Source organism: Myxine glutinosa, chromosome 9, assembly GCF_964187855.1.
Source record: "Myxine glutinosa chromosome 9, kmMyxGlut1.1, whole genome shotgun sequence".
Classification (NCBI taxonomy): Eukaryota; Metazoa; Chordata; class Myxini; order Myxiniformes; family Myxinidae; genus Myxine; species Myxine glutinosa.
In genome coordinates this window covers 112,351,610-112,364,717 of record NC_136269.1, presented here as the reverse complement: position 1 = coordinate 112,364,717, position 13,108 = coordinate 112,351,610, and the positions used below count along the sequence as shown (strand labels likewise).

General features: G+C 44.6%; 1 protein-coding gene across 10 annotated transcripts in view; it reads right to left on the bottom strand.

Moving 5' to 3' along the window:
* The window catches only part of CUL4B (cullin 4B), a 74,401-nt gene that overhangs the window by 43,850 nt on the left and 17,443 nt on the right, over positions 1-13,108 (bottom strand). For 6 of the 10 annotated variants that reach the window (XR_013624595.1, XM_078784707.1, XM_078784711.1 and 3 more), the window contains 5 exons: positions 6,967-7,082; positions 4,944-5,047; positions 2,805-2,874; positions 2,451-2,524; positions 766-928 (listed from right to left, as the gene is read on the bottom strand). Coding sequence is in view for 9 of the 10 variants with exons in the window: in XM_078784707.1 (XP_078640833.1) it covers positions 766-928; positions 2,451-2,524; positions 2,805-2,874; positions 4,944-5,047; positions 6,967-7,082 (527 nt within the window). In the remaining variant the exon portion in view is untranslated. Of the gene's footprint in view, positions 1-262; positions 351-765; positions 929-2,450; positions 2,525-2,804; positions 2,875-4,943; positions 5,048-6,966; positions 7,083-7,907; positions 8,077-13,108 lie in introns of all 10 variants that reach the window. The other 4 variants (XM_078784710.1, XM_078784706.1, XM_078784712.1 and 1 more) reach the window with 3 other exon arrangements.

Here is a 13,108-nt window from a genome sequence, read left to right as displayed (position 1 = left end):
AAAAGTTGTGGACAAGTTATGACAAAACTAAGTGGATGAGTTGGCTAGGTGAGAAGAACAAGCTGATTAGATTTTGGTTCAGGTCCAGATGCAGATCCAACCTATCAAATGGGATACAAAATGTAAACAGTTCAGCCTGGCGGAAGTATGCGCTATACTGATTGTCGTTCAAGTTTCACATGTACAATAACCATCTCCCTCCTTGCCCTGTCTGTGGCTCTCAACCACCAACACACTTCTTCAAGATCAAATCAAAGCTTACCTTACTTGATGGGTCCAAAAACATCATTTCTCAGCCTCTCTGCCATTCATATACAGCTTCTGAAGCTTTCCACTTTCAAAATGCTCACCTGTGACAGAGTATAATGGACCACTAGAATAGCAGTCCGAGTGTCATATGCACATTTGTGCCTTTCCTACTTTAAAATCTTCTTCAACAGAGTTCACTGGGTGTTGTAATTTGGCTGCAAAGCAAACTCATAAATGGTCAAGGACCCTTGATTCACAAAGTAGTTTTAAAAGCCAATTTTGCATTCCCATCTAAGCTATTGCCTGATTATACTTGGAACCCAAGTTGAAACTCAATACTGTATACTTTGTTTTGTACACAGTCTCAAAAATGTTTTAATCACCGATTAATCCTAATGTCATTGTCTTTCATTAATTAAATGAACAGACGCCTCCTGCCTTGGAGCAATTACAACTTAAAAGAAGTTAAACAATTTTATAGAAACAGAAAGCTGTGCGTTTTTGCTTCATACAGACCTGCAGGTCAGCTAGCATGCTCAACAAGCTGCGGAGGAGACTTCGGGGCACACTGTCACCACTACGCTCATGCTGGATGAGCAGCAGCAACCCATCCAGCGTGCGGAGCCGAACCTGGCGCTCCCCAAGCACGTGCAGCCTAAAGAGTTCAAGTCCCATATCCCTGCAAGATAAAACAGCCAGTAAACAAGAGATTTCAATCTGCTCCAAAACAAGACACCAAAGGGAATTTTTGCATTATTAACAATGCTTCTGAGGAAGACAATCTGAGTTGTTACTAAACAATAAACAACTAGACCGAAGTCGATGGCGCACCATCACAAATCCCAAAGCAAGGTTGAAAGATGGCAAAAAGTTCCACCAGGAATGCCGCAATATAAAATTTTGAGTTAAAATTTTTTTCACCTATTTTGACCCCTGTGGCCCCAAGTCCCCACCCCACGGCACATTAACCCGGGTTCAGATATAAAAAAAAAAAGAAAACCTTACATATTTCGTGCTTCCCTCAATGTTGATTGCAAATACAAAGGTTCATTTTAAAAAATGTTTAAAATGTATCCGCATTTTTTGGCAATTCATCTGTTGAGCCTGCTGCAGGGAGCGGGACCAAAAATGATACTGCCCATGCACCTTCATGCCTTTTGGTGATCATAACTACCGAAGTTTGGTGAAATTCTCCATAACCGTTTAGGATGAGATAGCATGACGGATGGACAGACCAGATTATAACATCCCGTCCAACCCTTCCCCCCACCCACCACCCCACTCACCTCCCCCCCCCCCCCCCCGTTTTTCCCCCCAATAACCATGGGGATAACTAGAACAGCACTCCTCGACGTCGCAACATGCCTCCTCCCATTTTATGACATAATCATACATAGTTAAGTTTGATTCAAATCCCTTCAGCTGTTCTCAATTATCACATTTTTACCTGACATGACCTTTGATGCTAAAATCGAATCAGTTCATCTGTGCATCATAATATATAATTACACCAAGTCTGGTCAAAATTCTGTTGCACTGGTTCACAAGTTAGCTCAGCAACAGAATTTCTACCTAATGGGTGCTCTGACCCTTGACATCTTGACCCCATAATATAATCAGTTCATCTTTACATCATTAGACATACTTGTACCAAGTTTGAATTGGTTCCCTTCAGCCATTCTTAAGTTATTGCAGTAAAGAAAACCTATTACACACTTTGACCTCTTGACCCCAAATTAAATCTGTTCATATTTGCATCATAATACATACTTGTACCAACATTGGTCAAAATCCCAACACTGGTTCACAAGTTATCACAGTAACAGGATTTGTACCTAACATGACCTGACCTTTGACTTAGTAACCCCAAAATATAATCAGTTCATCTTTGCATCATTCTACATACCTGTACCAACATTGGTCAAAATCCCATCACTGGTTCATAACTTATCGTAATAACACTATTTTTTTTGAACCCAATATGACCTCTGACCTCATGCCCCCAAATCTAATCAGTTTATCTTTACCTCATTATACATGTCTGCACCAAGTTTGACTTAGATCCCTTCAACCGTTCTCAAACTACAGCGGTAACATGGACGGACGGACAACCTGAAAACATAATGCCTCCGGCGACTTTGTCGGCGGAGACATAAATGGGTTAATGCCAAAGCTTGTTTAGTATGCTGGCAAGCACACACCAAATAGATGGTAGCATCGAGTTCTGTAAGACATATGTTCGATCCAGGAACAGGAAGATACTCCGGATCATAATCTAAAAAGCAGAGTGGCATGAGAATAGGCAAGGTAAGTTTGTTCTCAACTGATAATCACTTTAAATCCAAGTCAATGATATGCCAATCATCTAATTTACATTAAAACTTTCAAGGATAGCTTGTATCGCAGTGTTTCAAGGTCCCAGAAGTCAATTACAACTGTAGAAACAATAACAGTATCCAATATAATTTTGTGCACATGCAAAATAAACATCAAAGTAACTTTTGTTCCAAACAAGAAAGGATTAGCCCGATATCGCCCTCGTGCTAACTTGGTACCATCTGCCGGCAATGATCCTGCCAACACTGGTCGATGTGCTTCAGAAAGAGCAGGCTGTCCATGGTATCGGTGCAGGTGGTCAAGGATACAAAATGACAAGACTGCAACTTCACAAGATCAAATTGGGTCATGAATTAGAAAAACAAAATTCCAGTTTTATCGAACCCCATCACTATAATCAATTAGCCATGCTCCAAACGTGCCATAACCACAGCGCAATTCTACTATATACACTGTACAATAAATAATTTACAGGATTTCAATAAATAAAACTCAGAGCATAGAAAATATAATTGTACACCTATGCTTGTGAAAGAACAAGATACAGATTGGAAGGTGGGTGCATACTGCATATGGAGCGAAACAGCCAGACAAACAAGTAGGTAGATGAAAAAATGAAAGTAAGATAGGAGGTTGGTGTTGAAGGTTTAAGGGCATTAGAAAATAATTGTGGAGGGGAGGTCCATAGAAGGTGACAAGAGGTAGGTGTGTGTTTCTGTGGGATTGCGTCAACTCGGGGAGGCGGTTCAACGGGCAGGAGGGAGGGAAAAAAACAAAGGAGTGGCCGCCATATGCAGCAAGCTTAAATTTTAAGGAGAGCGTTACAGGAGGGGTTGGGAAGGGGGCGGGGGGGTTAGTGAAAGAACAGGTGCAACGTGGATGGGTAATGGAGCAAGAGCAGAAGAGAGGTGGTAGACAGCAGATATGCCATCAACCTATGACAAAAGAGCAACAACCGATGATGAAAGGTTTACATTCCATGGCATCCATGGGAGCACATAGGAAAGAGTACTCCATTGAACTATGGACAAAGCCTTGCAGGTCAGAAGCTCCGATTTAAAAAGGAAAGACTTAGCATGATAAGAGTTTGTCTGGCGACCTAGTCTGGACTGACCATGGAAGCCAGCCAGCTTTAATATGCAGTTTGCCGAAGCAGGGCGATGGCCGAGAGTGAAGGGATTTCATCCATTGACTGATCAAGGCAGTAGACAGGTGGGTTCACAAGTTGACCATTCCAGAAAACGTGAGAATTTAAGACTTGCCTGAATTTAGTGACATGGTTTACATGTTGGACGGCATCTGATCCTTTCTCGATACAATGCATTCAGAAAGTATTCAGACCCCTTCACTTTTTTCACATTTTGTTATGTTGCAGCCTTATGCTGAAATCGTTTGAATTCATTTTTCCCTCATCACTCTACACTCAATATCCCATAATGACAAAGAGAAAAAAGGATTTTAGAAAGTTTTGCAAATTTATTAAAAAGAAAAAAACTGAAATATCACATTGACATAAGTATTCATACCCTTTGCTATGACACTTGAAATTTAGCTCAGGTGCCTCCCATTTCTATTGATCATCTTTGAGATGTTTCTACACCTTGATTGGAGTCCACCTGTGGTAAATTCAATTGATTGGACATGATTTGGAAAGGCACACACCTGTCTATATAAGGTCTCACAGCTGACAATGCATATCAGAGCAAAAACCAAGCCATGAGGTCGAAGGAACTGCCTGCAGAGCTCAGACAGGATTGTGTCGAGGCACAGATCTGGGGAAGCCTACAAAAAAAATATCTCTGCTGCATTGAAGGTTCCCAAAAGCACAGTGGCTTCCATAATTCTTAAATGGAAGAAGTTTGGAACAACCAGGACTTTTCCTAGAGCTGGCCGCCCGGCCAAACTGAGCAATCGGGGCGAAGGGCCTTGGTAATAGAGGTGACCAATACCCCGATGGTCACTCTGGCTGAGCTCCAGAGATCCTGTGTGGAGATGGGAGAAACTTCCAGAAGGACAACCATCACTGATCTGGGTTTTATGGCAGAGCGACAAGTGGCCTTTTTTTTTTCACAATATAACTGTGCAATTTACATTACTTCCCCATTTTTGCTAACCTAAACTTTTTTTTTTAACCTTGAGCAGTTTACTGCTTACCTTTGTACCATTTCAGGTTATTCACTGGACATTAAACTGCGTAAATGTCAGTAAAAACTGGAAAAATTGAGGTGTTCTAAAACTTTTGACCTGTAGTGTAAATGCTCACTTATGCTGGCAGCTCAGCTTATACAAGGATTATTAACATGCTCCCCAGTCGAATGATGTGCAGTGGGTATGCAACCAAATACATAAAAGGATATCCTGCAAACTGGTCAATCTGCGCCCGTATATGTTCTTCGCAGACCTGACGCAGCTGCTTGTACAGAGTGGCAGATATTTTGTACGAGCACAGATTCTCCACCGCCTGAGAAACAAAATAATAAGGGGTATGTAAGAGAATAATTATTTTTTGAATAGGATAAAAAAAGCATACAAAGCAAACAATAAATAATAATAATAATAATAATAACAATAATAATAATAATAATAATAATAATGTTATGACAATTAGGGGTAGAGGAATATCTAGATCCAGGTAGATCTGCATAGGTAGGTGTCTGGCTGTCGTGATAGCGAATCTAGATATAAGTTCTGGAGCCCGAATGTCGGATTAAGCTTGTATCTTCGTCCCTGTTACGAGGGGGCGGGGCATGCTAATTAGTACAGGGATTATGGGTAAAATTCCCTCTGTGAGCATCCCAGTGTCCCTTATGGAAACGCACTCCCATAGACACTTAGATAGGCCCTCCGTGCACCACATTAATTAAATCCCTCTCCGCCACGACGATAAAACTGACTGGAAGAGCACCAGCAAGCAGCCGCGCAGTGTTCCACCATGGGAGGCAGACATCGTACAGGCAGGCTGAGGCCACACCCACCTTGCAAAGGATTGGTCGAGGGAGGGCGGTGACGTCAGAGGAGAAGGAGACCACGAAACGTGAGCTGACATTTTGGCCCTTCTCATGCTGGATCCATAGCAGGCGGTCGCATTTTGCCTCTGTCAGCATCGACGTCCCTCTCCTTCCTGTGTCGTTGTTGGATACTCTCTCTCGCTTGGCCCTCGCGTATTCCTCTGCCATCGACTCTCCCCGCTTCGTGTCGGACGTTGGTGAGTGACGGTGTGCGGGACGTGACCTGTGGTTGCAAACCGAGGAGACTGCGTGCGGAGTGTTCGTAAAACGGCAGCGCCCCAAGAACGAAGAGCCGCGGTTTCCGTGCCGCATTCGTGAGGAAGGGCACGGTTGGGGAGCGGGCTGCGCACTCATTCGCCTTGCGCGGGATGCCTTCATCGAGACCGAGCGAGCAAGGGCGCGTCGGGGCCTGGTTCGCGCCAACGACCGAGCAGTTCGCACCAACGACCGAGCAGTTCGCACCAACGACCGAGCAGCTCGCGCCAACGACCAAGCAGTTCGACCCAACGACCGAGCAGTTCGCGCCAACGACCGAGCAGTTCGCGCCAACGACCGAGCAGTTCGCGCCAACGACCGAGCAGTTCGCGCCAACGACCGAGCAGTTCGCGCCAACGACCGAGCAGTTCGCGCCAACGACCGAGCAGTTCGCGCCAACGACCGAGCAGTTCGCGCCAACGACCGAGCAGTTCGCGCCAACGACTGAGCAGTTCGCGCCAACGACCGAGCAGTTCACGCCAACGACCGAGCAGTTCACGCCAACGACCGAGCAGTTCGCGCCAAACGACCGAGCAGTTCGCGCCAAACGACCGAGCAGTTCGCGCCAAACGACCGAGCAGTTCGCGCCAAACGACCGAGCAGTTCGCGCCAACCGGAGCTGTGTTCGGACGACGTGCTGAGACCGGACGATTCCTGACGCACAAAGATAAGCCAACACAAACGCGCACACAACGGTTATCTTTGCTTAATTCATTCCCCTGTGCTGTTGTTGAAGTGAGGTGTGCGGGATCCCGATTTAGGAATCATAGTGAGGTGTGCGGGCGCGCCATTGTTCTTGGGTTTCACATAATAAATAGTTTTTTTGTACATTGAATTCGGGTTTTCGTTCACTCGATTTCATTTCCTACAGGATCGAGGGCTGCCGTCGGATTGCGTCAGGTAAGAGCTCGCCACTTCTTCCTCTTACTTCTTCCTCCCGTGCTGGCCTAGTCAAATCCGCAATTGATCGTCGCCTCGGAGTTAAAGCTCGTTCAGGCTATCCGCGATCCCGCGGTCTTAACTGAGGGCAATCGCGGGACAATAATAATAATAACATAAAATTAAATAAAAATTGGTCTCAAAGTAAGCTCAATTCAGTGAAAGCAATACAACGAACCTGATAGAGATCTTCGAGGTTGTAGCGGATAGAGGTGCTTGTCTGAATAGCACGAACAGCTTCCTGCAAATTGTGCCAGGTATCTGTAGGATAGCTGTCTGGAAGTTTGGGTGTATCTGCATAAACAAAATGGAATGTGGGGCTTTATGGTGAAACAGTTTGACTAAACCCACAAAAGTAAAAAATAAAATAAAACCTAGAACGGCATTATTTGACGTTGCAACGTCACCCGATATGCCTCCATCCACATCATTACATCATTAATTTCATTATGCATGCTTTTACCAAGTTTGATTTAAATCCCTTCAGCTGTTCTCAGTATCACATTTTTACCTGATATGACCTCTGACCTCTTGACCCCATAATCGAATCAATTCATCTTTGCATCATTATGCATACTTACACCAAGTTTAACTTGGTCCTTCAGCCATTCTTGAGTTATCGCGGTAACGTAACGTAAACCTATTAAAGACTGACTTTTGACCTCTTGAACCTGGATTCAAATCAGTTCATCTTTGCATCATAATACATACTTGTACAAAACACCTCACTGGTTCACAAGTCAATGGGGTAACAGGATTTTTACTTACCATGACCTCCAACTTTTAACCTATGACCTCGTGACCCCAAAATCTAATCGGTTCATCTTTACCTCAGAGCACACACTTGATTGAAGTTTGATTTAAATCCCTTCAGCCATTCTTAAGTTATCGCGGCAACGAAAACCTATCACGGTAGCACGGATACGGACGGATGGACAACCCGAAAACACTCGTGGGAAACATAATGCGTCCGGCAACTTCGTCAATGGAGGCATAAAACGCCAAAGAAGAACTCTTTATTATGTTAAAAAAAAAAAAACTGCGTTAAGAGTTATCCAAATACATTATGCAAGCTGACAAATTAGGCTGGCAGGATGTACTATATGTAACCACACTTGCCTCGAGCCATCGAGCCTGGGTTTGAATCTCACCCCAGCTATAAACTGTCAACCTGGTGTTTCACAGGCAGGATGATTCATCGATGTGTGTGCCGTCCCTCGGATGGATGTCAAACTGATCGTCCCGTCCAACTGCATGAGTTGATAGGTATTAAAGATCCCACGGTGTCCTTCACAAATAGAAGATTTCAATTACATTGGTCCAAATTACAAAGAAGTCCAAATTACAAATTCCTGTCCTATCCCAAGACAAACATCAAGACTGGCCAGCCGGTTCGTTAATGACTTGGGCCAAACTTCCCTGGCCAACCCACAATAACATGGAAATAATTGTGGCCATTAAAGAAGCAGTAGTCTGATCAATTAATTAAAGTACTTTTACAACAAAAAAAAATTCACTTCAAGTACTTCAATAAGAAATGCATCATGACGAGTAATGTTTATTGTAACGAGGTCACAATAATGAACTAGAATAGCACTTGGTAGAGGTCATACCCCTGCCAAGCTGAACAGGTTACGTTTTGTATTCCACCGATAGGTCGGATCTGGATCCGGACTTGAACCAAAATCTAAAAGGCTTGTTCTCGTCACCGAACCAACTCATCCACCAAGTTTTGGCCTAATCCAGTTTTGTGTTAAACCTTAGGTGCCGGAGGTAATCAGTAAATGTGCAAGACATGCTATTTTCTCAATGATGCATTTCACACTTTGGAAGTGAAGGAAAGCCAAAGGAATGAAATTAAATGCAACGTGACACTCTTTCAACAAGTTTACCTAAGAATTAGATGATACCATCAGGACTGTGGCTAATGGAAGCAGGGGCTGTCAGAAATGCCTCCAAAAATTGGTAGTCACAACCAAACACGTTTTTAATGGCACAGTTCAAAGGGATCATGGCACAGCCTTATTAGTAGTATTGCTGTACATGTAAAGTCCAGATACGATGGTGAAGAAGCATCACACTTACCGTTGAGCTGTCACTCCAGGTTCCATTCTCCAGTCAATGATAAACCTCCTAATTAGTGCTTCTTTGGTGCTTCCTAGGCAGGGTATTGCATCATGAAGTGTGGCTTCCCTCAGATCTAGATTAAGCTAGGGATCAGTCTGCCAGCATTAACTGGTTGACGGTAAAGATCCAACAGTATATTTCATGAGTCGGTGAGATATTGTCGGTACCCTCAATAAATTTCAAATTCCAAATTCCTGCCCACACATGTCGGAGACCCTGCATCAGCAGTATAACTACACCACGCATAAAATTAAACTACCGATGGGCCAAGCTTGCACTTGACTCCCAGCTCCATGTGCATATGATGCTTGATACCAATGTAATTGAGTGAAAGTTTAATTTTTTCCCCAAAATTTTTTCACCAATTTTCACATTTCACAAATTTTTAAAAAGTCTGAAAAGTGATTAAGGAGTCCTAATTCGAGAAAATGTTATAAAATGAAAGTTGCAGGAAATGGACGATTTAGTTGGGGCGGAGCGATTCAGGTCTTGATAAATAATGAACACTTTCACTCGAATTCCTGGAGAAAGAACAAAGACAAAACAACAGGTTGGAATTAATCATTGGAATCTTACGCGATGAAGCTGATTGTGAGGGCCTTTCACTCACTCACCACAGGCAGGCAGGTGGTCTTTCTGTCTTCTACCTACTCCTATCTGGCCTAGCTCCCCCAGCTCTTTCTGTGCTGTTCCCCAAATATTCCGACAGGTCGCACAAGATCTGCCAGCAACCCTCTTCTGGTGAAATTGCTAAAATCAAAACTCTGCTCACCTTCACTCTTTCATTCCTCTTTTCTCCTGCCTCTGGAACAAACTCCCTCACTCTCTTAAATCCCACTCCTCCCTCCAGGTCTTTAAAACAGCTGTTCACAAACATCTTGCCATTTTTTAACAGAACCTTCACTCCTTCAAGATGTCTCCGATTGCTTAATATCTCTTCCTGGTGACTCCCTCCTCCAGTATGATAGACCCGAGCCTCGTCCTGGAGGTGGAGTTGCTATCTTTATCAAAAACTCTCTTCCTCACTCTCCCTGTACAGCCCTCTTCCCACCTCACCCCCAGGAGTACCTCTGGAGACAGCTTCCCCTTCGCTCCCACCTTTTGTTCATATATGTGTTGTACCGTCCACTAAACAGTGATGACTCCATCTACATCTCGGTGTCTGATAAAATGGACCAACTTCTATCTACTCATCCCAACTCTCTCTTCCTCATATGTGGTGATTTCAACTGTCATCATGCCAGCTGGCAGGGTGTGGGTACCTCTCTCACCAGCCATGGCACCTCAGCAAAGGACTTCTGTGACTCATTGGGACTGACACAATCTGTCAATTTCCCAACATGGATATCAGTCAACAGAGCATCTTCTCTTCTAGATTTGATTATGACAAACTTCCCTGCAAATGTCTGCTGCTCTTCTTCTGCTCCAATCGGTTCATCTGACCATATGCTTGTTAAAGTGGACATCTCTCTGGCCATTCTCAGAGAGCTTCCTCAGCGCCGACGAGTCTGGCATTTCACTCAAGCCAACTGGCACGGTTTTCAAGCAGTGCCTTTCAAGTTTTCAAGCATAATTGATTTGGACTGGTCTCCCATCTCTAATGCCTCTGACATCAACCCATCCTGGGAATTCTTCCAAAGTAAACTGCTCTCTCTCTCTCTCTCGTGCACAGATTTATCCCATCCCATCTTCAATTGTCATAGCCTTCCTCCCATACATGGTAAATGGAATCTTCTTGTGCGGCAGTTGCCCTGAAACAACTTGCCTTCGCCTCCTGGAAGGCAAACCCCACGGAAGGCAATCTCATTTCCTTTCACAAAGCACGGAACAAGTGTGTGTCTACCCTCAGGAGCCAGGAAACAATATCTCTTCACTCTCAAACCTGTCCCCCTCTTCCAGATCGTGGTGGCATCTTGTCAAATCTGTTTCTGGTGTTTGTTCCTCCTCCATCCCCTCCCTTAACTCAAACTGATACACAGCTGACTCTGCACATGAAAAAGCGGATTGCCTCAACTCCGTGTTTGCCTCAAAATTTTGTGTCCCGAACCCGTCTCTCTCTGTACCCACCGTACCCAGTCGTACCCAGCTGCTCCTGGACTCTGTGTCCTTTTCTCCTGACAAGGTGCAGAAGTTTCTGTCAATCCTCGACTCTGATTCTGCAACTGGACCAGACGGCATCAGCCCACCGGTCCTAAAGTCCTGCTCTGCCACTCTTTCACACCCTCTCTCTGTTCTCGTCACCCTCTCGTTTGCTCAAGGTCATCTGCCATCAGCTTGGAAATCAGCCAACATCACCCCTTTAAACAAAAAAGGTGCAAAAACAGATCCTTGCAACTACAAACCAATCAGCCTGCTCCAAATTATCAGCAAAGTCAGGGAATGCATCATTGCTTCGGATATCAAATCCTTCCTCTTCTCCAATGGCTTGATCTCTGATCATCAATTTGGATTGAGACCAGGTCACTCTACTCTGGACATGCTGCTTCTGCTGTCTCAACTATGGATGGAGGTCCTCAATGCCAAACAGGAACATAGAGCCGTCTCCCTCGACACATCACGTACCTTCGATACAGTCTGGCACCCTGCTCTGCTCACCAAACTCTCCTCTGATGGTATCCATGGAAATCTCTACGCATGGCTTGCGGACTTCCTCTCTGGTCAAAGTCATCGTGTGGCCCTGAATGGATTTCTCTCATCTCCCCTTCCTGTTCAGGCTGGAGCTCCCCAAGACAGGTCACGTCTTTTCGAAGCTGTCCATGTGTGTGTTTCAAAGTTAAGTAATTTTTCATAATTTTGTTTTTGTCGAAACTGTATCTATCTTTCGGTGTGTACCGATAGTGTGTCTTCAGTAAGATTCTCGGTGTTAATTTTTCATACATGGATACAAAATCGTCGGTTAATTCGTGTCGTGTATTTTGAGGCCTGGTAGGCTACTGTGTCCGACCTTGAGGCTTTGTTTTTCCCTCAGCGGTCCGTCGTTTGTGCTCCAATAACTTTTGTTCTCTGTTTTTCCCAGTCTTTTCACCCCATAGCCTACTTCCTTGTTTAAAATCCCAACTCAAAAAAATAAAATAAAAAATAAAAATATTTCCTTCTCTGTTCTTATTCGTTGTTCTTCTTCGTTTATTCGTTGTTCTCATTTGTTCGTTCGTTCGTTCTTCGATCACGTGTTTCACCCCCATTTCCATTTTCCCAGATAGTTTTCACTGCTGAATTTGAAAATGTTTAAACTTTCCACTGAAGAACTGTATTCTGTCATATATTATAACACCTTTTTCTTCTTCTTCTACAAAAGGATGCTTTCGACTTGCTCACCAAATCTATTCATTCCAAAAAAAGATTCCATCTCTAACAGTTCCTCTTTTCTACATCCCCAAAACTCTCCTGCACTCCACCCCTCCTTCAGCGTTCTCAAACGTATTTTTGACTCGAAGGTCACAAGAAACTCATTTTGCAAAAAATGTTCATTTCCCATTAATCGTACACTTTCTAAAATCCAATCTCACCCCTCCCCTCCAAATCTTCCCCATCACCCCTTCCCTCCAAAACTTCCCCATCACCCCTCCCCTCCAAAACTTCCCCATCAACCCTCCCCTCCAAATCTACCCCCTTGCCCCTCCCCTCCAAAACGACCCCCTTGCCCCTCCCCTCCAAATCTTCCCCATCACCCATCTTTTTCAAATCTTCCCCCATGCCCCTCCCCTCCAAATCTTCCCCATCACCCATCCCTTTCAAATCTACCCCCTTGCCCCTCCCCTCCAAATCGACCCCCTTGCCCCTCCCCTCCAAATCTTCCCCATCACCCATCTTTTTCAAATCTTCCCTCTTGCCCCTCCCCTCCAAATCTTCCCCATCACCCTCCCTTTCAAATCTCCCCCCTTGCCCCTCCCCTCCTAGACTCCCCTCTCACCCTCCTCCTCAAAGCGCCCTCCCCGCTTCTTCCCCCTTACAACTTTCACCTTCATCTCCCCCAACCTTCTGCCTCGCTCTTCCCCCTCCTCAAATAACACCTCATTGTGCCTCACCCAATCACCATCAAACCTTTTGTCCGCCCCATTCTTCCCTTTCTCCAAGCTATTCTGAAATCTCTGACACCTTCAACAGCTCTCCCTACCACTTCCTCCTCTTCCACATCTTACCCTACACCCCCCCCCCCCCCACCCGTTCTGTATCCGATGCTCCCCCTTCCTCTT